Source organism: Phoenix dactylifera, chromosome 12 (assembly GCF_051530095.1).
Source record: "Phoenix dactylifera cultivar Ajwa chromosome 12, Ajwa_hap1_PhDact_Kaust_v1.1, whole genome shotgun sequence".
NCBI classification, from domain to species: domain Eukaryota; kingdom Viridiplantae; phylum Streptophyta; class Magnoliopsida; order Arecales; family Arecaceae; genus Phoenix; species Phoenix dactylifera.
Window position 1 is genome coordinate 918,245 of NC_143201.1, and position 27,230 is coordinate 945,474.

The following is a 27,230-nucleotide window of genomic DNA, read 5'->3' on the forward strand; positions in this document are numbered from 1 at the left end:
TACTCCTCCGCGATCCATTGACATCAAATGAAATTGGAAAAGGGTGGATGAGTGGATGGGAGGTCCACTTTGTGGAAAAGAGATGGACCCTTTTTCGGCCACGACCACAAAAAGGAGGCAAAAATAGAACTCATGTAAAATTCCAAGTATAGAACAATCACTTGGATGGGTCCAATTTGATATACCTATATAGTTGATATTTAAGAAAGGCATCCAAATTACTTTTCTTAATCATCCTCTTATGATCTTTGTTATCTTCTTATGATTAAGGGGCTTTCTCGATCAATAGTGTGCGGTGGCTGTGTAGACCTCAATGGTGCGCTTTTACTATTCATGAGCTTAGCCTATCAGAAGATCCTTTCTAAAAGTAGAGATCAAACTTTTCAATAATTGTAATATAAAAAGTAGGCTGAAATCGAGTTAGATATGGACCAGATACGGATACAGATTGGATACTAGAAGTATGGATATAAATATAGATATAAGTTAAATAATTAAACTCTATAGGCATAAAATCAAAGATATTACTAAGTAGATGGAAAATTAAGTTAGTAGCATGTTAATATGGTTATATACTTTCTTAAGAGTTCATGAGTGTTATGCAAAATTAAATAAAATCACAAATAGAATCGGATATTCGAATATGAATCAGATAGTTATCATATGTATACATATCCATTTTTCTCTATTAAATATGGATATAAATACGAATATTAGCATAATGTTCAAATTTCTATCCATATTCGGATAGATTTGGATACGGAAAAGAATCCAAAAAAATCATTATCAATCCACTTTCACCTCCAAAAAAAAGAAGAAAAGATCCAGCCAGCTGAAAGTCTGTGACATGAATGCTTCTCATGTTGCTACTAAAGAAAAAATTCTAGAATCTACGACGGCTGGAGTAACAAAATAATCTTGCCAAATTAACTTGCTCATTTTTCCATTAAAAAAAAGACCTTCCCATTTTGGCACGTGAGACTAGTCAAAAACTTTTAGAATTTGTTTTCTAATAAACTTGCTAACCTGTGAAAAAACCAGCCATGCACGAATTTGTTGATAAAAGTAATGCTGCATGATTTTTTCTTTTTTTAAGACAATTCCAGCCCCCCAAGGAACAAACGAAAAATACAAGCTAGAGCCAAACAATAGAAGTGTTCCACTGAAAGCTTTTCATTCAGCATCTCTCTTTCCAGAATACAAGAGACATACATAAATGTCGTCAGTATATAATTTCAATGGACTGACATAAATAATGACTTCAACTCTGTCAACCGGGAAGAAGCCGAAATAAGAACTGATACTCATTCAGATGGAAAGCCAGCAGTATGCACTGCTGAAGCCCATAAGACCGAGCTTGCAGTCGCAGTTGCAGCCAGAATAAATAATTTCAGCAACACTGTTCGGTGGAACTGCTCCAACGAACAATACCGATAGTCGAGCAAGAGACTTAACTACAGGTAGTTAAAACTTTCTATTACGAAAAGAACAGCAGGACACATCCATGCTCAACCCTATCAATGTCACATTGACGTAGCTAAATAAATCAAATAAATCATCGAACTCCCATGACCTCATCATTGGACATTTCCGAAAAACTCCATGAGTTTGAGCTCTGGCATGAGATGGAAGGCAAATCTGGCCTCTCTTGGCACCGCAAAACTATGTGGATCTTCTTTGGTGCCATGCCCACACGAATATGCAGCCAAAAGCGCATTAAAATGCAAAATCCGGCACTAGTTCTCATGCATCCCCCAGTGTCACAAGAGCCAGCTCGCTTGATAGGGACCTCAATCAGAGCGGCCATCGCTTCTCTTGGCTACGTTCGGAAGCCAATCTCTTTCCCACCGGCTGAAGTGGACGTTTCATAAGCCAATCATTCATGTCTCTGCCCCCACCACCTTAATTAATGACCCATGCATATCTTCGCCAATATCTTGGATCGGAGAGACGGTTGGCTCGGGTCAAGTCCAGTCCAGTGTTTGCTTTGGATCTCGAGCTTTTTTTTTAGCTGCAAACGGACCCATTTCCTCGTGCTGTTTCCGGCGCGGTTCGTTCTACTTGGCATCCAGCTGGGTCCATCTTACCTGCTGCTTCGTAAAACTACCCTGCGTCCAAAAATAATCCTCTACTCGAGTCTGTCATTCCAAATCAAAATCTTAATTTTATTTGACAGAATTTTTGATAAGCCAGAATGTATTTTTTAATCCTCTAAAAATATTTTTGAATAGAATAGAAATGTTTAATAAAAAATTAAAAAATTATTTTAACTTTACCAAAAAGACTAAAAACGTCTACTTGGGAGGAGCTCTAAAATAAACATTCTTAAAAAAAAACTTTTAGCATACATGGGTAAAAAGTTATTTTAGATTTATAATTTTTTTTTCTTTAGACCAAAATATTCATGATAAAATCATATAATTACAAAAAATGTTCATTCATATCATAAAACACGAAAAAAATTATATTAATAAAAAACAATATATAATAATAATAATTATAATATTTTATATCAAAATATTGTATTATACCATAAATATTATATTATATTATATTATATCATTATATATTGATATGTTATGTTATATAATATTGAATTATGTTATATGATTATGCTTTAGTATACAATATTATATTATGCTATATTTATATAATATAATATAAATAAGAAATATGATAGTTTTAATTACCGTGACTACAACGAATCAAATTATCTGGAGAAAGATGGTTGGGCTGACCAAGGTGCCGGGATCCAAGTGGGCCGACACTGCCATCCTGAGACGCCAACACTGACGTGGAATGCTCGGAACTGCTGGTGGTGTGGGTGGCGTCGGATGGAATCGACGTCGGTGGGAGAGCCGGGGAGGGCACGGGTGAGTCGTAGTTGGAGGGGCATCCAAATCTCGTGACCCCCGCCACCGGAGGACCAAGTCCATCACCTGGGCTTCCCAAGTGAGTGGGTGAGTGATGTCCAATCTATGCTCCTATCCTTGTTGCTTGACCTTTGAATGGATTAGGATCTTCCAAAGATCTTAAAGCTATCGATCATGTGTTCCGAGACTGGCCTCTTTATAGCCTCGAAACCGCATCTATCCTTCCTTTCCACTCAGCTCTCATTGGGGCTTGGAAGGATGAAAAAAGGTTATTTGGATGAATTCGCCAGCTTGGGAATATTTGGGGGAGGTTGCTTGGATTTGACACCAACAAGAGATGTCTGCTTTAGCACTAGGAGACCATGTTGTAAAATCGACCGGCCGACCAGGTGCTGGCGGTGAATCACAACCAGTGAGTGGAGTGCTCCTTTATACTGCAGGCACACCGAGTGACAAATGGTGGGGCCGCCTACTTTTTATTATTAACGGGGTGCGAGTGGGCTGGATGGACCTCAATTCCATCCCTTTCATGGTGAGACCCAATCGCAGGTGCAAAGACTCAGACCAATTTGAAGGTGGAAAGAGTGCAACCATACGTGCACGTCCGGCCGAGGAGCAAGGTTAGATGATGAGCAATGTTGGCACAAGGAACAAGGTTCTGGCGGAAATGCTTGGTGACATTATAACGCAAAGGAAAACGCTCGCCACGCGCGCCCAGAACCCAACAAGCCAAAAGGAAAGGACCAAAAAAAACACTCCTTTCCCTCTGCCATCCCCAATTTTCTATCTTTTATAGGAAAGCCTTATGAACACATTGTTTTCTGTTGATGAACACATGGCATGTCATGATAGGCAGAGAGAAAATTCAGTCTTTATTCTGTCACATTAAAAATCAATAATAAAGCATTCAAATTAAAGATCTATATCATTGATCTATATCGATGAAAATGCTTAGAAACCAAAAATTACATACTTGGTGATGGCTAAACTATATATCATGTCGACAAAAGAATAGATAGTTAAAATGACATTAGATTATGTTTTGTTATGATTTAGGCATTAACATCAATTGTTCCTCTCTTCTATGTGGGAGAACCTTACATACTGGGGCTTCAGGCCCCCTTGACTTGTTTCATGTTCCCATCCGCTGAGGATACCCGACGTCGCAGTCTTAAGTAGCCAAACTTTCCAGCACCGGGTGACGAGCCCTCAAAAATGATCGGCAGATAGCCAGTGGCAGCTCTGTACCTTTGCTGAATCTGATAAATTTTAAAACAAACATAAGGATGCAAGATTGCCATGCATGAATTACAAACCTAAGTTCATATAAAACTAAAAAGCAGGACAACCAAGTAATGATGATGAAACTTGAAGAACAATTATGATTGTAAAGGGGGATACTACAACAATCAGTAATTCCTCTTCGGCAAGACGTGTGGCTGCCAGGAAGACTGGACCACCAGGCACATGATGCCTCCTTTTCCCAAATCCGGAGTGATGGCTACTAATATTATTGTCCCCCCATTGTTATCTTTCAAAACAGTATCAAACTTATTTCTTTGGTAATTCTTAAACTGATGAGCAACCAAGATCTTTAGAAAAAATACCTCAAGAATTTCCTCGCTGCTCCTAATGCAGTTCCTTCCAATAACACAAACTGAGCCACCTGAGCCTCCACCAGTGATTTTTGCACCAAATAAACTAGAGCTTTCACCGTTGGATGATTTTCTGTGCTGCATTTCTTGCACCAAGTTAACAAGTCTATCTGTCCCATCCGAGCCAAGTCCACAGTCATTGTAGCTGTAATGGCACTGCAGCAAAGCAAGAATTGGATGGAAAAATTTACTCCCATATGCAAAACAAATATGGAAACATTGCTTTTCAAATTCAGGATTACAAGAAGAGGACTGTGCACAGACTTTACTATAAGTTTGAATTTGAAAATTGTAATTACATAGGCTATCAGGTTTATGCATATGACAGAACAAAGAACTTTGTTAGTGGAGAAAGTAGTTCCTGACAGGAATCCTGTTGACAAAATAACAAGGGCAATCAAAATTTACACGAAGGTGATAGGTTATTTAAATTGAACTGGAACATCTTATTACTGTTTTGATGACAAAGTGAAGGATTTAAACGATATTGAATAATGTATTCATATTTTCGGAAAAAAGGAACTTGATGATTGAGAGAAACTGAAACTACATTTACCTGATACGTAAGTTCTCCGAGGGCAGAAAGCTGTTCATCTGTTTTGGCTGCAGTTAATAATGCTTTGAAGGCCTGTATGCATTGCAATACCACGGAGCGGTAAGTTTTAAGTTCTAATCAGTTTCCATGATGGAATAACATAATAAAACTGACTGTAGATTAAACAAAAAAAAGCATGTACAGAATTACCAAGTGTGAAAACAAAACAAGTGTGAAAGCAGCACCAGCGTCAGGTTCGTAAGAACAATATAATCTTCTTCTAACTATTTTTTGGTCTACTCAGAAGAGTTAAAATTTTCTGTGGAGTGAAAACTAATGACTTGTAGTGTGGCATGGATTGTCTGTTGTTGCAATTTAAAGGCTTCTAAATTTCCATCCTAATAAAACAATCATGATTGTAAGAATGTCTGCATAGTCTGTATATTAGTGTTTCGAAATCCTCATTTTTTGATGCAAAATTTGATGAGAATCATAAGCTTTATAGAACCAAAGCTCAAAATTATAATATTCCACATGGACATCTCTATGTTCACAAACAGACTGTCACCTAACAATGATCAAAGCCAGTGGGCATTTCTTCAAAGTTTCTGACACTAAATACACAATGCTAGTGCTAGTGGGTATTTGACATATCAAAAGTCAAACATTTGCCTTGCTTTAACAAACAACTAGCAATGGATGTAAGATTGACCAATATATCATCGAACATTTCAAGGACTAGTAAACAGATTTGCAAATGCATGGGCAGGATCTATGCAAGTTTGAAAAGAACAGCAATACATAATGATAAGAGCTAACCTCGACACGGAAATTTTCATATATCGGATGTTTGGTAGGCGCCTTCACTGCATAGGTGCACTTGGGATCAATAACTGTTACGGTATCATTGTGATCTGTGTACTTATTTATAAATTCTTCTCCAGCTATGCACTCAGGAAGCTTCTTTCCATATACAGCTTCATATCTGCAAAAAAGATTAAAAAGAGCACATACTTTAGTTTCAAAAAGATACTCAAATAGCTTTGTTCCAGAATGAAATCAATATGTCACTGTTTTAATGTTTAGTAATGCAGTGCTTAACAAAAGAAACTCTTCATTATTAATAGGTTAAGAAGACGAAGATTGAATAGCAAAATACATCTAATGTTAAAAATAACTTACCTGTGTGGTGAAAGGTTACATAAGCAATTCAGTGAAGATTCAACTTTAAGTAGCTCAATGCCATGCTCTTCAAATTCATCCGAGTTCATGCCATCCCCTTGTTGAGGAGTACTTACACTACCTAAAGACTGGGACAGTAGGTTAGAGGCTGCAGATTTTATCATCTGAAGCCCCATGAAGGTGCCTATTCTCACAGACCCATAATCAGTGCCACCAACACTGCAAACAGAAATAGTTGGTCAGAAGGCGAAAAATAGTAAAAAGTCCATTCATCAGCCCCAAACTTAATACAAGACTTTTTCTGGGGATTAAAAACAAAAGTCCTATCTTCTATGGTAAAAGGACTAATATATTAGCCAGTGCATCAAAAATATGCTTAAATTGCAAAGAAGAGATAGCATTTGTCATATTTACACTATACTAATTTGACTGGTTGGGAGCCTGGCATTTAACTAAAGATTAGGGGAAGATGTCTACCTGTGCCGTATTCCAGAATCAAGACCCCAAAATCGTATATGAGTTGGAATTGTAACTAGCTCCTTTACCTCTGCAGGCTGCATGAAAGAATACCATGGCAAGCAGAATCAAGAACCCTATGCATAGCAACTAGAGCAATGTTTCTGCAACATGAGTGGCCCAAACCTGGCAAACCATGGCAAGCAGCTTGTTAGCTTCCCCGCAAGCTGATGTTATTTGGTCCATCACTCCACAAGGAGCTCCAACAATATAATTCTCGACCTGCGCAAGATTAGCTTACGAACAGTCTGAGAAACTATAATTCATTTGCATCACCACCAGACAATGCGAAACACCTGATCAAGAAACTTGTACATCAAAAAATACCTTTTGACAAAGCAATGCAAGATCCCTTGGATCAATATTCAACCCTGAAGACATGAAAATCAACATTGTTAATCCCATTGATGAGTTTCCTCAAGAATATGGAGATCATAATATACAATGTGCAGTTTGAAACTCAAATCTTCAATAACAACAGTAAAAATTTAAGTCTGGAGAACATACAATTATTCATCTTGTAGCATTAGTTGATGAAACTAATATTAATTTAATTGCAAATATGTCCAGTGGGTACTGCAGCACCTTAGAGGAAGCAAATATGTTCCATAAGTTGAGATTAGGGTATAGAAAACAACATAGTATTGTATATACGTGCAGCAAAAATCAGAGGATGCCTCGGGAAAGGATTTATTTGTGTTGATAAAGATGAGACACAGGAAAGCATTACTAAAAAAGGTAACTTTCAATAAAATGAACAATTAACTCATAGAGCGAAACTCAAATAGATGGGATACGTCTCACTGGATATGGTTATTAGCCAAGATATTTCTGTACACAAAATGACACACAAATTCACATTGACAATAAGCAAACCTTAGCATGCATATTGATAAATCGTAAAAAGCAGGATATACTATTACATGTTAATAATGTATGAAACATGCAAACCTACTTATATAAGAATTTGACAAACATTAAAGCTTTAAAGCAGAGTTCAAGAACTTGTCTGTGTCAGATTATCCTATTCGACCCATTACCCATTAATAAATGTGGGTCTGATTGGGCTGAACCTGGACATTTAAAAACTGTTCCTACTGTACCAGCTCACTGGGCCAGACAGCATGATTAAAAAAGAGAAAAAAAAGGAAAACCCAAAACCTGATGGCCAGGCCCTCTTACTTCTTTCTTCTGTCAAACGTTTCCTATCTCAGTGTTTGGAGACCATCTCATTGCCATCTCCTGCCTCTGCCTTTCTTCCTTCCTTCCTCTCTTTCTAGCAGCAGCAAGAGCAGCCAATTCCAGCCAGGAGAAGCCCCAAGGATCTGGCAAAAAAATCCCCGATGCCAGCATAATTTAGTGGTTCTCGTGAAAAATCCTTGATCAATGCAGATCTATGGACATAGGCAAGGATATGGGGGAAATCCCCAATTGCAACATGGACCAATGGCAAAGATGTGTCTAGTTTTGAAGTTGGGTCCTTAAAGGAGGTATAGATCACAAGCAGAGACAGATTTCTTGGGATTTTGGTGTCAAAGCTAGGGCAGGGAGAAGAGAAAAGAAAAGAGGCTATGGCATTGAGGAAGGTGGGAGGACCTATGTCTGGACAACCTGTGGTTCACCTAGACTAGAAATGGTGTTTATGAACCAATGCCAAGACACAACTGAAAATGAGCCCTAATTTTGGGTCTTAGTCAGTTTCGGTGGTTTCAGCCTATTTCGGCTGAAACTGGCTAGTTATGATCCAGTTTCGTGGTTTCAGTTTCAGCTGAAACTGATAGAAACTAGTTAATATCTATTTTGAATATTTATTTGTATGAAAATGAGCCCTAATTTTGGGTTTTAGTCCGTTTCGGCGGTTTCAGCTTGTTTCGGCTGAAATTGGCTAGTTATGATCCAGTTTCATGGTTTTGGTCAAGTTCAGCTGAAACTGATAGAAACTAGTTACTATTTATTTTGAATATTTATTTGGTATTTAAAACATACTAGAATCATTTCTTTATTTATTTTAGTGCATAGTCCGTATAACAGTAAATTTTCACTGATTTTCTTTTTTTTTCTTAAGCCAAAAGAGGAAATAGATAGCAAATTTAAGTACATAACCCGTAATGGATTGGAACCTTTAGAAAAGCCCTTACTAAGAGACATAATGAGAACTAAGACAAACAAGGTTAGCCAAGCTATGCCGAATAGGACCGGTTGGTTACAGGCACAGTTAGTTAGTCGATTTAGTAATATATAAGAGCTGCATTTTTTTGGCCTCTGTTTCTTCCTTGCTCGATGTGCTGTTTCGAAGCCCGCCGCCCCCAAGCCCATCCCAGGTGAGTTTCTTGCCCCCTCTCTTCTCCAATCCCCATCGTTGGAACCAAAGAATAGTGACTCGAACTTCCTTCCTCTCCCACTCTCTCTCATCCTCTCTCCCTCGGTCCCCATTGCCAGTTCAGAGTTCTTGAAGCTCCACCACAACAGCTCGAACTTCCTCCACCCCTCTCTCTCTCCATCCCTTCTCTCCCTCCCTCTCCCTCTACCTCCCTCCATCTCCTCTCTCTCCCCTTCCCTCTCCCTGAATGGCATGGTATGAATGTGTCGCCTATCAGTACGAGCCTCAATACTGGTTCGGTAGGCCTTGAATGCAAATAACAAATCCAAGATATTTCAAAGAAATAAGATCCTTTTCTACATAAATATATGATTGTAATTATACACATTTTATTAAATAAACACTTAACAATAGAAACATGAAAATTCAATATGTTTATGCGTTCTACTAGGAAAATGAGGAACTGAATTCATTCAACATTACAAAAATGCAAAATTGCCAAATAATGGATTTTCAGACAACTAAAATTCAAGAAGCAAGCAATATATGTATGTTCAAAGTACCTTAAATATATACTTGTTCATAGTAAAAAATACTTAAATATTCACTTACAAGCAATGTTAATTTCAGCCTAAAATTATTGAAATGAAGAAGCCTATATAACACAAAATACTCTAAATTGCTGATTAATGACTTTTCTTGATTTCTTTTATTTTTATTATATTTTTATTTTTGAATTTTTATTGATTTTTTTTGTCCAAAACTCCAAAACTTAGAGCAGAACCTCCGAAACCAAAATCCCAAGGACATAGCCAATACCAAAACGAAACCAGGTTTCCCAATCTTGGGCAACGCATGACCTAGGCACCAAGGCAATGTTTGGTTCCAGGGTAGCTAATCAAGGGGGCAGATAACTTTAACTAAATTTATCCATCACTTATCAACTAATTCATGAATCTGAAAGGGTTTTTTTGGCGACTGCTCACTTATCCAACCCTTGTTGTTGACATGTAGAAAATGCTATTTGGTTAAAAAAGGCATGGGTTAAGTGACTTTTCTGGCTATATGAACAAAAAAAGGCAGCATGAAAAGAGAGGGGAGAAGTGTAAAGCAGGGAGGCAAAATGAAGGGGAGCCTGGGGTGGTTAAACTTACTCCCCACCCCAAAAAAAATTTAACCAGGTTAGCCAAGTAAAGTCCCATTGACTACTTAATTGCAACCGTCAAAAAAATGATGGTGTTTGGCTGGATAACTGATTAACTATGGTTTTACCATTCCAGCATCCAAGCACAGCCCAAAAGGGTCAGGATGAGTCAATAACTAAAGTGTGAGAAGTTTAAACTGGACAAAAAAAATTAAGATCCATCCTCCTTTGTGAGTCCAAATTGGTCCAATCTGTTCCTTCTGATTCATGAATACAAAAAAAATGGACTGATGATTAAATCTGCAGGACTTCACTCATCTGCCCCTTAGCTTTGTTACATGTTTAACACCACATCTTACTAATGTCATACGTATTAGGGGCTACATTACATTGGCATCTTATGCATCTATAAGAAAAGGCAAAGTTTTCTCAACAAAGACAGAATGCAAAAACTGGAACTAACGTTAGATGTTTAAATGTAACAAAAGATTTCTAGTATAGTGTCCAATACCAAAACAATCTCCAAGGATTCACGATCTTGAATATGTACCTAAACAACTAACAGTGCATTCTACATATTATAAATTATTGATTTAATCAAGATCAATATGTTATTATATACGAGCAACTATGCGATTGAAGATTGGTTTCACCGATGCGGTAGAATTTCTTAACTAAATATACGAAATTGTTTACCGGTGTGAGCCTACAACTGAGGAACATAAGACATCGATATCATTCAGTTTCAAGCAACTAAATATAGTTGCTTTCCAAGATAGTCATATCTAGAAGAATGGTTTATACATAAAAACTAACCATGAGCAGCCGCAATTGCGGACATGGTGGCTACTTCCACTGCTGCTGAAGAAGAAACACCCTTGCCTTCTGGAACGGCAGAAGAGACCTGAATCATGCAGAAATATCATAAGAAATGTAGGGTCAGATTGTGTGCAACTATATCTTTGATAAGCTGAGAATAGCATCTTGGCTTTTAAGTCCATAAAGAAAGAGCTTGGACAAATGCTACAAGACAATCATAAGCCAGATAAATGCAATTATTATTCTTTCTCATGCTTCTACCAAAAGGAATGCCGATCCACCTCTTAATCCATTTTCAGCTTAAAAAATGGTTAGGAATGATCTTAAAGCTACTACAGATGGACTAATTTGGTTATACGGCACCATATAAAGATCTGAAGATAATATATATACTTTTTAGCTATGCATAAAGCATCATTTGTACTGCAGTTCTTGAAGAAATAGAGAGTTGTTGAAAAAGATAAAATGCACAATACCTGTGTGCTAGAATCCAACTTTTGACATAACAATGGACATGTCTTTTACTGATTTATTCATATCTTAATTTAGTCCAACATAATTTCAACAACAATCAACAAGCCATGCCTCATACATTTGAGGATGGATAATCTTGTTAACCACTTAAATCAAAGATCACATTCTCTCCCTTGTGATCAGGGACTATAGATAGCCAACTTAGAGCCTGTTTGGTCCTGTTGCCACATGCCAGTTTTCTTTTTCAAAAAAAAGGGAATAATCCATTTACTTTTATCTTGTTTCTAAATTTTCGAAAACAGGAAATAAGTTTGGCAATCATCATTTTGTATGTTTACAAACAAGAAAAATGTAAAACACCTTTGACAGTTGTGTGGTGTACTGGAGGCAGCAATTATAGTAGTATAGTAGGAGATGGTAGCTTTGCAAACAGTAAACAGAAAACATATTCTTCAAAATATATTTTTTGTCATTTATTTTTTAAAATTTGAAATTAATATAAACAGGTCCACCTCATGCATTCAAGGCCATCATTACTTCTTTTTCCTATTTTAAAAACATGAAAAAAGAAAACAGCCCCTAGACATTTAGCCTGGTTAGGTTTCTCCAATCTCCAATGACAGCTGAACAGGTTAAGTCATGCTTCCCACATGTTTGTTCCATGGAGAGTGGCGACAAAATATGCTAACTTTGGTTTTTGCTCCCAAAGTCAAGCTCCGTGTTTGATTTTCATGGGAAAATTGTTCTTTTGAGAGATAATGGAGAAATTCATATAAGTGAGAACAAAATTCCTTTAACAAGAAAATATGAAGAACTCCATTGGATGTTTCAATTCCTTTCCCACCACACATGCCAACAGGAAAACTATACATATCTAGAAGATCATAAACATGTGATATAGTATCTCTTCACTTAGTTGTTGAACCACCTTAAACCTTTTGCTATGAACTACTAGATAAAATGTAAACTGTCACATATCTTTAAATTAATAATTTTAGGTTAGGATATACAGCTAGTTGCATTAGGCATGACGTCATACCAGCATGCATATACTGTCTGCAAAGCACACGCCAAGCTCAGTCATCAAGACAAGAATTGTTCCAGCAATATAAGCTGCCCATCTGAGACAGAACACATATTAATGAAACAATAAACGACATAACAATGAATTAAATCATCATTTTAGGGAGAAAAGACACCCACTTCTGAGACGGATCTTGAGCAAAGTATTCATGGGCTTTTTCATAGGAAATTGGATGCTCACCATCCATCAAGTCTGATAGGTCCATATCGAAGGTTGGTGCACGGTTACTTAACTCAGAACCAAATGACACCTATATAGGCTAGGAATCAGCAATAGCAATTTTTTATAAAACTCAGATTTAAAAAATAATATATAGGCATTAGTAACAATTAAGTTCTTAAAACTAACAAACATAAAGACAGAATAGTATCTTAGAAGAATAATGTTAACAGGAACAAGTAGGAAAAAAATCAAAAGGATGTCTAATAGTTAGAAGAAAGTGCATTTAAATAATGATCAAGGGCATTAGAAGGCGTGTCAAAGAATTCACACTACATGGTTAATCCAGATTTCTAAAAGGTAAAGAGGTTTGTGGTAACTTTTTACCTGGACTTCAATGTGGCAAACAGACTTGTTACAAAGAAAATTTTGACTTAAAAAATGAGTATGTTATATGACGTACAATTTGTAGCACAGGAATAGGTCCATGGCCTTTTGCCTGCTGACGTGCTTGAGCATGTTTCCAGAGTTTTTGCCCGCTCGGATGGTTCTTCTGAACAGCCACATGGCAGGCATCTCTGATAGGCATCTACAATGAAGGAACTGGATGGTGTTAAACAAACCAATGAAAAAACTTTCGTTCAGACTTCAAAGAGGCATTTATCTGTTCAAAACAGCTGGAATGAGCCATAAAGGGTTATTGGTTAACAACATGCACTTGCCAGGTAAGGAAGCTAACCTGCAAAACCAGGCTTCCTGAATAATCTGCAATTCCTCCCATGACATCCAACCTTCCAGGTGCTCTTGCTACATAAATTTCTTCCTGCATGAGGAAAAGAAGCCCTGAAGCATGCAGCTAAATTATAACTATCTACTGGGGTCATATTATACTATCAGCTTTGTTCATATTCAATGCTCTCAGGTCAGATTTTTAATAGGCCAACATTTATACAAATATGCATGACTATATAGCAAAATAAACTTCTTAGAAGCTTTGCATATATTTATAACATATGTTTCTGGATTGTAAAATCTGATAGGTTAAAACAATAATCAGGCATCTTTTTCCATGACTGGTTATCAATCCGATCTTCTTCGGTTTGGATTGGCCTTTAAGGCGTTGAAGAAGGCAATCATGAGAATGATCAGTTGGATATATGGTACATGGAGACCCCAAAAAGAAGAGGGACTCAGATTTTGTCGAAGAATCATGGAAGAGAGAAAAAACTAAGTTAACACTGATAAACGTCACCAGAAGGATTTGAAAAGCAAGGATTCATAGAAAATGATTTAAGTGTAGATTTGTCTCATAGAAGGATTTCTAGACAAGAGCTAATTCAATAAAGATACGTCCACCAGCATGAGTTCATTGTTGAACATGCATGTCTCAATGTGATTGAGGTTGACATGAAGGCAAATCTGTTCCAATTGTCATATTTCAAGTTGCAGTTTAGCTGCATTTGTATAACAGAGTGAAGACATACAAGAAGAAATTTTAAGCAAAACTATAATAAACTTTGCAGATTGTATTTATTCCCAGCATTATAAGCAGAATGTGATAAAGATAAAAAGAGCAGGAGAAAAGAGTAAGCTAGGTGAAGACCTCCCAATTAAAGAGTGCTGCAGCAGCAATCCGCTCCCTTAATTGGCGCTTCTCAGGATTCTTTAGGTCAGATCCACCACCAAGTTCTGATAGGCTCTTCAGGAAAGCCACTGTATCGGATAAACCATGCAGATCACCATGGAGTATCTCAAAGTTCTCAATGCATCTTGCAATATATACAAGCACAAATCAGCAACAATTCACAGAACCAGCACTTACAGAATAACAAAATGAAAAGTTAAAGAACACACGATTCCACAAGAGAGGCATTCCCATTTATTTCAGTATTTGGTGCAGGGCGAAGACGAACTTCATTTTCAGCAAGAGAATACCAATCAGGAACGCCTATGTCTCTGCCAGGAGCTCTTTGTAGTTGATATCCAAGCACTATGGCATCACGCAGTCGCCTTGCTCCACTCAACTAAATTCATAAAGCACAGAACTAATCAATTCAGTATGTCTCATGAGTAAACCATAAGGCATGACAACAACTTAAATAAACAAATAGATAAATTCAACATATTTGGCTAGCAGAGGAGCATACACAGAAATGGAGACATATCAATTAACTAGAAAAAGCAACCCAAAATGACAAAAATGTTTCCAAAGCAACCTTCATCGCATTAGAAAAGTTCAAAGATGTTAGTCAAGCATATAATAGATAGATAGATAGACAACATGCGCTCGGGCGTGTGCGTGCCCACACACACACACAAAGATAGTATATACAGATCCGAAAGAGAAAGAAGGTATCCACCTTCAGTATACGAAAAAAGCATGAAACTTGAAGAAAAAAAAGAAAAGAAAAGATGCAGGATAAATAGTATGAGAAAAGGCCACACAAGTTTAAGCAAAAAAAAAAAAAAAAAAGCCACACAAGTCTTTTTTATTATAGAATAATAATTTCACTTTTGTATGATACGTTATATTGCTGGCTAAGCATGGTGTCTAGAAGAGTGTAACTCATGGTTTCAAAAATCCCCATAGAAGGATGGTATGACCAGTATCGTACCATTCCGAAGCGAATCCAGCACCAATATGGGTGTCAGGATGCTAAAACAACTGTACCGGTATGTACTGGGCATACGTGTTTGTACCTGGTGTACCAGAAGTACCAGACCAACCGTACTGGAAAATACCAAGGGTTCTTCAAATTTTCAGAATATGTTAGTTTCAGTACATACCATTGGTTCAGTAACGTCCCAATACCATACTGTTCCAAAGAAAAAATGGTATAGGATTTGGTACCAACATTTAAAAGCTTAGTGTAACTATTTTGAAACAAAGCTAACAAATTATACTAAGGTAGCATTTTATACAATAAATGAATCATCTACACTTACATACCTTATCTGAAGCACATTTTTTTCCAGTAGCTGTATCCTGTAGTATGCGGGCTGCCACCTGATCATAAAATTACATATGTATGAATTTCCACATAAAATTAGATGTCAAAAAATAGGAATTGTCAATAAGCATGAAACTATTATTACTCTCTGCCTGCATAGATTTAGTTAACATAGTTTCAGAATAGATAAAAAGACAGGTAATGAATGAAATTGCCAAAAACATTGACAGATTTTTTTCCTTCCAAATCAAAGGATGGGATAGCACGAGTTTTTGCTAAAATTGTTTGCGCCTGCTCTTGCTCAAACTCCATCAATATCTTCCCTTTCCCATTAGGAGATATTTAGCCTTTCCTTAAACAACTTGCTTGTTCGGAAGACCAAAACCAGAACCATTTGACCAAGAAGATCGGCAGGGTCTCAAGCAAAAAGTAATATGAATATCAATCAGATAAATGCATATATACTCATATTTCCACTAAATGAATACTCATGCAAAATCAGATGTAAGTAACATTCATATTTGTTTGACATAGACATGGATATGTAATAGGAACTTGTCATATACAAGATACAGCATTTACAATGGCCATACAATAATTAGTTGTCTACAGTATATATGCTGGGATAACTTGAAAAGGCCCATAAAATTAATTAGTCTTGAAACAAACAATATGTACCTATAGAATTAAATCCTGTAATATCATCAAAATTTTTAAAAAAACAATCTTTATTATATGCTGATATCTATATCCATAGCCAGATATCTGTATCTGTCTGTACCAAATACCAGATCTGCATTCTTATCTAGGTAATTTGGAAACAAATCTGATCCTGTGCCCGTCAGACATCCATACCCAGCCAATTTCAGATGCAGGAGGAAAAAAACGGCTATATAACATTAACATGTTCTCAGCTGTAGGTTTCATTGCAAGATAATAATGTGAAGAAGCTAATGACATTCTTAAGTATGCATAGCTACATAAAAGAGAATACCTCTCCACCATTAATGCCTCTCTCATAGCAAGGCTTAAGAGTAAGGGCACGCTCGAGATATGGAATCCAGTGTCCGGTAAGCAAATCTCTCCTAATCATCTCAACGCCACCCTGGTAATACTGCTTAGGAAAATAAATGGCTACAAAAAGTAAATTTTCTACGACTTTATCCAACTAAATTATTTTTTCAGGTCTAAAGTGAAGAGAAACATGTAAAACCTCAAGCATATTTCTTAAAAATGGTTCTTCATTAAAATAATCTCTGCGCACAAAGATAAATGGCAACTTGTACGCCAAAGCTTCACTGACAGTGCCATACCCAATTTTTCCTGCAACAATGGATACACGAAACATAAAAAATAAAGTATACAGTATGTTGTAAAGTGATTCCACTTTTATGACTACTCAAATATATTACCAAGCATGCAGTCAGAGGCTGCAATTAAGTCAGGCGTATATACATCTTTTGCAAGCTTTACAAAGTTTGGTGGAAGCTCTTGGTTGTCAGATGCACCACAGACCTTCATCAAGACAATTATACTTTCAGATATGCGAGTATCTCAAAATATTAACCACATATTAGCAGAAGAAAATCACAACTCTTAGCCTCAAACATGAGCATACCAGACATAACCAACCATCTGGTAACCACTCTTGCTTCAGTTTCCATCCTGCTGGCTGAAACAGAAGGATAAGAACCAAAATTGTATCAAAGTTAGAGAGACAATAATAAAATCTAACTCATGAATATCAAGAAGCAAATTCACAAACAACAGCAGAACATTCACCATCAAACTAATGATGATAATGTCTAAGGAAAGCAACCACAGAAAACATAAGTTAGTCTACTATAACATGAAATTATGTGTATAGATGAAAATTGGTGATATCAGGCATTGATTAATAATGATTTTCTGACTTTCACTTCATACATATGATGTTAAGATAGAATGCAAGAGACAATGATATGTCAGAGAAGTCAAAACTTTGGAAGATAAGACTTTTTTTCAAGGAATTTTGTTGAATAAATTACGGGCTTAATATACCCAACAGTTACTCGTGTCATATCAGGGGAATGGTGATTGTGATAGACTGATGTCGAAATATAAGCAAAAGCAGTGGCTGCATTGGAAACCTTGCTAGCATATGTGCAGGAATCCAGTGCAAATTATTATGCACCTAATAGATCCAAAGCAATGCCATCTATCCAGCTGTCAGATAGATGACATCAGGTGCAGCACTAACAGCCCAAGTGTACACAAAATCAGAATCTAAGGCAACTAGAACTGAGCCAGATACATCCAAGAAAAAGATACTGCATGTAATTGGTGAAAACAGCAGAGTACTTTGACACAGAATCAGCCAATATTTGCTCAAAAAACCTTCCAATTTGGACAGAATTTGCATCTGACCGGAAAGTCAGCACTGAGCTTGCTAATGCAATGTTTAATTGAACTTTGTTGAAAGGCAGCTTATTGTTTGACAACTTACCTGTCCTCCAAAATTGAAAATAACTACTTTCACATCATTCCCAATTCCAAGTTCCTTCCTCACCTGATAGAACAAGAGCATTTAAGGAACAATAAAAGGAAGGTAATGGTCTGGAGAGTTACAGTTAGTGATATCCCCACCTCCAGTCGAGATTTGTGCAATCTTCTGACCACCAGAGGAACATCAATGACATCCTGGAAAGCAGGCACTGCAGGAAAAATAGGGAGGAGGAAGAGGGGGTGGCGGCGGGGAAGAGGGGGGGGAGCAATCAAGCAAGTGAAGGAGACAGAGACAGAGAGAGAAGAGCATCTTTTGTATCAATATATTAATGATATGGATATAGTCAAGGAAATCATAAATTTTGCATGCCAGATAACATACTAGGGCAATATCCAGGAAGCCGGAGTAAGAATTCACAGTGAGAGTAATCTTCGGCAATCTGTAAAAATCATAGTTAAAAAAAAAAAGAAAACAAATAATTTAGCATGAAGGGAATTTACTGTGACAAGCAAGATGAATATCACAAAATAGAATGCATAAAAGGTCCTTGCATATGAATATAAAACTCCATTAATTAGATGACAGGGACAGATTGTTTTCTTTTTCATTGTAAAAGGAAGTGCATAACTGAAGGAATAACAAATGATTTGAAATGGAGATATAAAGGACACCAGAATGCTGTTGGTAGACCTTTCATAATGCAATTCACATAAGAATGCTAGAACTCAAAAGGACAACACGATGAATTTTTTCCATTAGAGTTGTAAACCACTGCATTTTATCATGCATTAGCCTACCATATAACCCTGAAAGAAACAAAAGCTTTTACTAAATTAATCAAGTTGAAAACTAACTGCCAGCAAAACAAAAAAGGAAAAAAAGATATGCATTTCCCACAAAGTATCAAACAAGAAAAGAAACAAGAAGCACCTGCCAAACAACAGAACGATGATGATGCCCAGCTGCCATGACATATTCTGCATATATAAAATCCCAACTGCAAAAGTTGACAGATAATAAGAAAATCCAGATACCGGGCATGTTAACTATTACTCAGAGTTACTTTCAAATTCAATTACATATATCTAGGTATTCAAGGAGAATTACCTTGTTATTTTTTCCCCAAGGAGAAGGTATCATGATTCTATTTCAGATGGAAGTTCTTTGGCGTTAAGGGTAATCAGAGAATTATTTTTGAAACTTTTAATCCCAATATCACTAAAATAGTTAAATTTTTCACATGTTTTTTCTCTACCTCATTTCAACAAGAACAGAAAAGTTCACTTTCAGAATCATGGTTATTTTTGTTAAAAATAAAAACACAGACTTACAAATTCATGTTCCTTCAAGGTATTTAGCCTTTAACTTACATGTCTGATTTTCACAAAAAAATTCTGAAATTGTGATTATAATTAAGAACTGTTTAAATTAATATGTACAATGCTGAAAAGGGTGAACAAATAGTAACAATCAACAAGGAAAACAAAATGTTGGTCTATGAAAACAGTAAGGTTAATCATCGTAAAAGTAGATTTTATCATTGTCAAGTAATGTTTCTTTTTGCTAGCGTAAGAGATTTCACAAGACTTAGAACTCCTTCACCTTCTTTCAGGATTTCCTCTAAATATCTTTTGTCAGGAAAAACACTTGCATATTCATCTTTTCCTTTGGGTTTGACCTCGATCTTTTCTGTATTACACTTAACAGGCAAAAGGCATTAAGTGTTTTGCTCTCTCTCTCTCTCTCTCTCTATCTCTCTCTCTCTCTCGTGCGTGTGGTCAGTCTCTAAGGTTGACAGGCCTTTTCTTCATCTCCTTTAAAAGCTTAAAAAAAAAAAAAATTGAGAGCATTGGCTTCTGCACTAAGGCCCTTTTTGGGATTGCTATTGACAGTAGAGCTTTTAAAGGTAGAGCTTTCGGAAAGTAGAGATTTTGGAAGTAAAGTTTTTATTAAAAGTTATTTGATGTTTGATAATTACATTTCTAAGTACTGTGGAACTTTAACATATGTTTGGTAACCAAAATGAGAAAGTGCATTTGGTATGATAAAATGACAATAAAGGATATAATACAATATAATATTATATATTATTATATAATATTATATTGTATTATATCCTTTAATACAAATATTATATATTGTATTATATATTATTATATAATATTATATATTATAATATTTGATGTTTGTATAGTATTGCATGGTGGTGTATAATACAATATAATATTATATATTATTATATATTATTATATTATTATTTTGTACAATATTATTATAATATAGTGTAATATAATATTGAATACTACAGCATAATAATATAACGTAACATAATATGATATGATATAATAATGTATTATTAATAGTACAATATTACTATATTGTAATATATTATTATTATAGTTATAACATAATATATAATATCATAAAATAATATTGTAATATAATACAGTAATAAAATATAATATAATGGATTAGAATCTAATATAATAAATAGATTATACTATATTATAATTAAATATGATTATATATACCTAATAATAATATTATATATATACTTAATAATAATATTATAATATAATCATATACTATAATATAATATGATGTAATATAATCTAATATATTATCATTTATATTATTAATCATATATTACAATATTATTATAATCATAAGATCATATATTATCATAATATAACGATTATTATAATAATAATAATATAAAATTATGATTGTAATAATATATATATATATATGCATATAAATGTACATATATATATATATATAAATGTACATATATATATATATATATGTACATATATATATATATATATGTACATATATATACACACACACACACATACATCTATACATAGATATATATCTATATATATGTAGATATATATCTGTACAAATATATTGATATATATATATATATGGACACATACATATATAAATATTATTACTATTATTAGTATTATTACTAGTATTAGTATTAATACTATTATAGTATTATTACTATTTTTAGTACTATTGCTATTATTGGTATTATTACTATTATTCGTATTTGTTAGTACTACTACGAATTTTAGTATTATTATTATCACTATTTTGGTATTATTACTATTATTGCAACTTCTAGTATTCTTACTATTTTTAGTATTATTACTATTATAAGTATAATTACTATTATTAGTACTAATGCTATTATTAGTACTATTACTGTTATTAGTACTAATGCTATTATGAGTACTATTACTATTATTAGTATTATTATTGTAATTAGTATTATTACTATTATTGTTACTATTTTTATTTTTTTATTATTAGTATAATTATTATTTTTAGTATTATTACTATTTTTAGTATTATTACTAGTATTAGTACTAATTACTATTATTAATATTATTATTATAATAATAATTATTAGTATTGTTACTACTATTACTATTATTACTATTATTAGTATTATTACCGTTATTAGTACTATTACTATTATTAGTATTGTTACTATTATTAGTTTTATTATTAATAATAGTACAATATTACTACAATATAATATATAATAGAATATAATGTAATGTTATATAACCTAATATATTATCTTTTATATTATTAATCGTATATTATAATATTATTATAATAATAACGTAAAATTATGATTGTAACAACATGTTATATTATGCCTATAATAAAATATAGGAATATGTTATATTATAATTATGTATCACTATAACAATATAATATACTAGTAATTTGTTATTATATTATATTATATTTATATATAATCATATATTATGATATGATGTAACATAAGATGAATTATGAAATTTGTCGGCGAGCATTTTGGTTATCATAAAAATATAATTAAAATCAAAATAGCTTTCCGACATTGGGAAAAAACACTTTTGGGAATAAGCTCCAAAATAAAGCTTTTCTCAAGTAGACCTTTTTAACTTTCTCGAAAAGACAAAACAACTTTTTATTTTTTTACCAAACGTCACTATATCATCCAAAAGTACTTTTGGAGGGCTAAAAAGTGCTTTCTGGCCCTCCAAAAACTTTACCAAATGGGGCCTAAAGCTACTTTTCCAATCATAGTTGTTATATCTTTCTTCATCACTCGTATATAGTAATAGAAAGTAAAACAATATAATAAGAGATGATTCTCCTTTTTTGAAGGCCATAAGATATATGAAATCTTGTAATCCATGATGTAACATCTTTTTCAATCATTAAATTAGATTTCCTTCAACAATATGTTAAAAAGGAAAAGGAAAAAATCATTAAAACAAATTCAAGATATTTGCAGAAGGAAAGATGGATTCCAAAAACGAACATGTGCTTGCAATAAACATCCTACTCTATAAGATAAATGGCAATAAAGAGGCTATATCCATTAAACCAGTTATTTAGCTAGGTGGTAAAGTGCTTGTGACTTCATTAAAATTGGAACATGAAACCTTCATTTCCTTAACGATGCAAAGGCACTATGATAATTCATCACATAGCCACCAATGTAAAGGAAGTAAACTTTTTAAGCAAGCAAAGACATTCAAAGAAGTTTAGCCCTAAATTCAATGTCACTTGGACATGTGAATGGTTGTAACTGTCCAAGTATCCAGAAGCGAAGGAATCTTCTAAAATTTTGACAAAGGGACACACCGATATTATAGGCATGTATGTGTAAATATGTGTTAATGTGTGCATATAATTTAATGAAATTAGTGCTAATTTTTATGTTCAAATTAAGAGCTTTCATACAGAGGTCAAAACTATACATGCGATGATGATGGCAGCATATTTTAGTGGAACAAAGTGTCAAGGAGTGTCATGAAATGTCCCAAGAGTCCAAGACTCTGTCAAAAAATCCAAAATTTGAACCGTCTGGGTAACTGTAACTTTAAGAAGTTTGATAAACAGGATAGGTTAGCAGCTCATTATCTTAGAGAGTGACCCTCTTCCAAGCTTATTCTACGGTCTTCCTTCGCATGTTTCTTAACATTCTCTTCCATTCAGCCATTTACTGTTATCCCTCCCTCAATCTCCCAATTTTCTGAATCCTAGTTGTAATAATTCATGCCTGAACCTTTCATATGTAAGGAGAAAAAAATGAATACCTTTATTCAGTCAGATCAGCTATTTCAAGCGAACACCATAAATATCATGTAGAAGATGCATGTAGAACCAGATTGTTAAAAATTTAGCAAGAAATTTTAGTATATAATGAATGCGAAAGTTGATCCTTGTAACAATAATTGCATGACAGCAAACACAAAATGACTTACCTGAAATTTGTGACACAAACCGAGCGAATCCCAGCATCTGCCGCTGCTCGGCATGCTACAGGAACGACATCTGAGACCTGTCACCAGTAGAGCAATATCAGTTATAATGATTAAACCAACAAAGAATGCTCCTCTTCAAGAAATATGAATAAGTTGATGTATTCAAAGCTAATAGCTCAATATTACGAGATCTTTTTCAACAATCATGTGCAGAAGAAAATAGCAAGTACCACTAAGTCAGCCTTGATAGAGTTCAGCCACTCCACTTCGGTTGCCAAAATTGAGGCTCGAGGCACCACAGCTGTCTGATGATACTGTATTTGGAAAAACAAAATGAAATACGGAAAACCATATACAAATACGAAAGTATTGGGGCATAGTACTCATTGACAGAGCAAGCTGACTACTAACGCTCAGGAAACATGTTTTAGGCAAGAGGATGGAAATGCATTTAGTCTTCGCACCTTCTCCAAGGAGGCAAGCCGGTCCACTGTCAAAGCATCAGCTTGCACCGCTCCACAGTCCAACAAAACCTGCGATTCCACAATTTCAGCCACAGTATTCATAATGTGTACCAGCATATTTCTGATGGCAGGCAATTTCATTTTCCAGACTGACCTTGCGAATGTGGAGATTGGGAGACTGTATTTCGGTGGTAAAGACAAAGTCTGGAGCACCTGTGACCACATGAACATCATGCCCCGCAGCAATGAGATGCCGTACAACCTGCAAGAAAAGAACTTGTTTCAAATCGCCACAAAGCTTCCAAAGCAATCCACAGATCACAATTTATAACTCAACTTGGAGTCTCTGTTGCAATAGCTCTAATATATATTTGAGTTAAAATCATAGAAGAATTAAAGAAATATCTTTATAACTTTACTGCATACCTTTCTCCTAAATTCCCGGATCAGGCTATGTTTTCTTATAAAGATTCGATCCCTTTTTATGAAATAAGGACACAAATCTATTAACTATTAGAAATTTGCCAGAAATCAAGTGAAAAATGCATCTTTTTTCTACAAAGAGTACCCTTTTTTCCCTCCCAGGAAAAACGAAAAGATATATCCAGCAGACCACATAAGCTAAAATTCTTTAAAGAAAAACAAAAAGAAAAATTATAAAGAATATCCGACTCCTCATCCGGCGAGATATTGTCTACAGAATTATAGAGGGAGAGTACGAGCGTGGCCAACCGATTCGAAAATCCCGACATTTCGGCCACAATGGCAAAAAAAAAACCCTCTGTTTTTAGGGTTTACCTTTAGTCAAAAATATTTGGATGGATTCATTTCAAAGACTCCCAGTTTCCTACAACTCTTATTAATCTCAGTACCCTTACTCGGCCACTACCCCTATCGACTAGCAAGCAAGACGTTCATTAATTACTCCAAATTTGAGGGAAATAATCAAGTTAAAGATCGCATCTTATTCCATATTTTCCTAGCTAAGAAAAGAGAAGAACTGAGAGAAAGTTAAGGCTCGCATCTTTTTCCAATTTTTTCCAAGAGACTCCATTCAACTGTGAAAACCGATCGACTAAATTCCGTAAAGAAGCGAAAAAATAAAGAAAAAAAAGGAAACACTCAAGAAAAAAAAAACGACAGACTAAATTCTCGAAAGAAAGAAAAAAAGAAATGGAAAAGGATGAGAATAAAGATGAAAAAGAATACTGCGATCAGTGCACCTCGACGACCCGGGTCGCGTGGCCGAACCCATGGCCGGTGACGTAGTAGACGAAGACGAGGTGCTCTCGAGACGCGGAAACCCCTTCATCTCCATCGGGAATCCTCATTGCTCCCTCATCAAAACTATATCGCAAGAAATGCCAGCGAGAAAGAAAGACCCTAAAACCCTATCGGAAAGCCTAAAACAGGTTCAGGGAACGAGGAGACGAGCCCCATCGAAAAACCTCAAACAATTTTAGAAAAAAAAAGGGACGAAGGGAAGGAGAAAAAAATTATAAAAATAAAGCGGAGGCGGAATCTCCCGGATTAATGGGAGAAGGGTATATAAAACGTTGCCCACAACGAGGCGGGTAAAACGCAAACTGCAGCGACCAAGTACGTGCTAAGCGCTGCCTCGTCACGCATTTCTTACTTAAGCGTTATTTTTTTTTACTTGCATGCTTGCTTAAGCAGTTCATATCGCTTAGGTACGGACAACCTAGGCAACTCTTCCTCAATCGTCCACGGCATATCTTTCACATAGTTGGCCGCATAAGCAGCAACCTAGTCCGCGGTCTCGTTTGTCTCTCTATTGGCTCGTTTGGTTCACGAAAAAAGAAGAAAAGAAAGTGTGGTCAATGGAAAAGTAATGAGATGCCTCTTGTTTGGTTGAATTTTTCAAAAAAAAAAGATGAAAAAGTTTTATTCCATGGGAATATAATTCCCACATTTCATGCGAAAATCTTTTCCATGAAAAACATGGAAAAGTTACTTTCCCATAGGCAGGAATCACTTTATTTTTATTTTTTTCCCAAAAAGGCCCTTCAGCATTAAAATGCATTAAAGACCTAATTTTTATTAAGGACATAATAGGAATTATACATAATTTTTCCAAGAAAGTGGATGGCCAACCAAACATAAGCACTTTGGAAATTTGTCACTTTTCCATGGTCAACCAAACATGCCAAAAGTACTTTCCTAGGCATCCTTTTTCTAAGAATTTGTTTTCCAAGAATCATATTCCTAAAAGAAAAAATGCTTCCCGCGAACCAAACGAGCCCTATATATATATATATAATGCTTAGCTTGAAAGTCCACTCCATCACTATTTATCTTCCAAATATCTCGAGTCAAATGATGGTCTGACCCATCTTAGGCCTTCTAGATCCATCCAACCACTCCGTTTCATCGATTGCATGTTATATTTATGATGACAGTAGAATATAAAAATAAAAATACAGTAAAGAAAAAGTAATTAACTAGAATTAGGGAGTGATGTACGTCGACAACGCGGGTGGCGTGGCCAAAACCGTGACCGGTGATATAATACGCGAAGATTATATGATTCCTCACCTCACCATTCCCAACCTTTTGCTTTTTCTCACGCGGAGAGGATGGTGCCGCCATCAAAATTAAGTAACGAGAGAACAAGCTATGGAGAGGAATATCTGAGGTTTAATAATGGATGTAACCAGACTTCAATTTATATGCTGTTAGAGAGTGTTGTTAGAGAATATCTCTCCTATAATCTCTAAAAATTATTTATAGAAATTTTTGACAAAGAGAATAATACATAGCTTCAAATCTTTATCTAATTATTACAATTAGAGGATATTTCTTCGACAATCTCTAACGGATATTTATAAAAAAATTTAATAAATATTGATAACGGATAATTCTAAATATTTATCCAATTACTATGCCGTAGATATTGTCAGAAATTCTATTTATTCGTAATTTTATACCGTATTGCATGAAATAAAAGATTCTGGAAATCTCACTCATAGACTTCTCTCCTCTCTCAAAAGAAAAAGATCATTCTTTGAGAAACGTCCATGATGATCAGAGTTTTTTTTTATATATAGATGATGACATGACTATATTCCGTCTCAATGGCAAAATAGATACAATCTATAGTAGCTCGATAAAAAAAACAACATATTAGCCGCATGGCACATACCTTCGTACTAACAACTCAAATATTATGGATGACCAAGTAACAATTTGATTGCTAACTTTTCGAGTATTACACATCCACCATCGACATTTATATCCAAAACTTTAATAATTATAATACAAGTCTC

General features: G+C 35.0%; 1 protein-coding gene across 3 annotated transcripts; it reads right to left on the reverse strand.

Moving 5' to 3' along the window:
* Positions 1-3,724: 3,724 nt before the first annotated feature.
* LOC103713125 (L-arabinokinase-like) lies at positions 3,725-25,588 on the reverse strand. 3 transcript variants are annotated; one of them, XM_008799940.6, is made up of 29 exons: positions 25,167-25,588; positions 24,098-24,205; positions 23,944-24,012; positions 23,710-23,793; positions 23,480-23,556; positions 19,128-19,194; positions 18,579-18,636; positions 18,338-18,405; positions 18,198-18,260; positions 17,331-17,384; positions 17,125-17,227; positions 16,926-17,035; positions 16,707-16,826; positions 15,712-15,768; positions 14,616-14,785; positions 14,365-14,530; positions 13,501-13,584; positions 13,225-13,350; positions 12,722-12,852; positions 12,558-12,639; positions 11,042-11,129; positions 7,089-7,132; positions 6,888-6,983; positions 6,723-6,799; positions 6,246-6,464; positions 5,883-6,048; positions 5,085-5,156; positions 4,481-4,684; positions 3,725-4,132 (listed from the first exon to the last, which is right to left on the reverse strand). In XM_008799940.6, exons 1-29 carry the CDS (start codon positions 25,272-25,274, stop codon positions 3,986-3,988), a joined length of 3,018 nt encoding a protein of 1,005 aa, XP_008798162.3. In that variant the 5' UTR covers positions 25,275-25,588; the 3' UTR covers positions 3,725-3,985. The 3 variants fall into 3 exon arrangements, with proteins under 3 accessions (XP_008798162.3, XP_088564321.2, XP_088564322.2); XM_088708195.2 differs by having other exon boundaries at positions 25,153-25,551; XM_088708196.2 differs by lacking the exons at positions 23,480-23,556; positions 23,710-23,793; positions 23,944-24,012; positions 24,098-24,205; positions 25,167-25,588 and adding an exon at positions 19,305-20,175.
* Between the last annotated feature and the right edge of the window lie 1,642 nt (positions 25,589-27,230).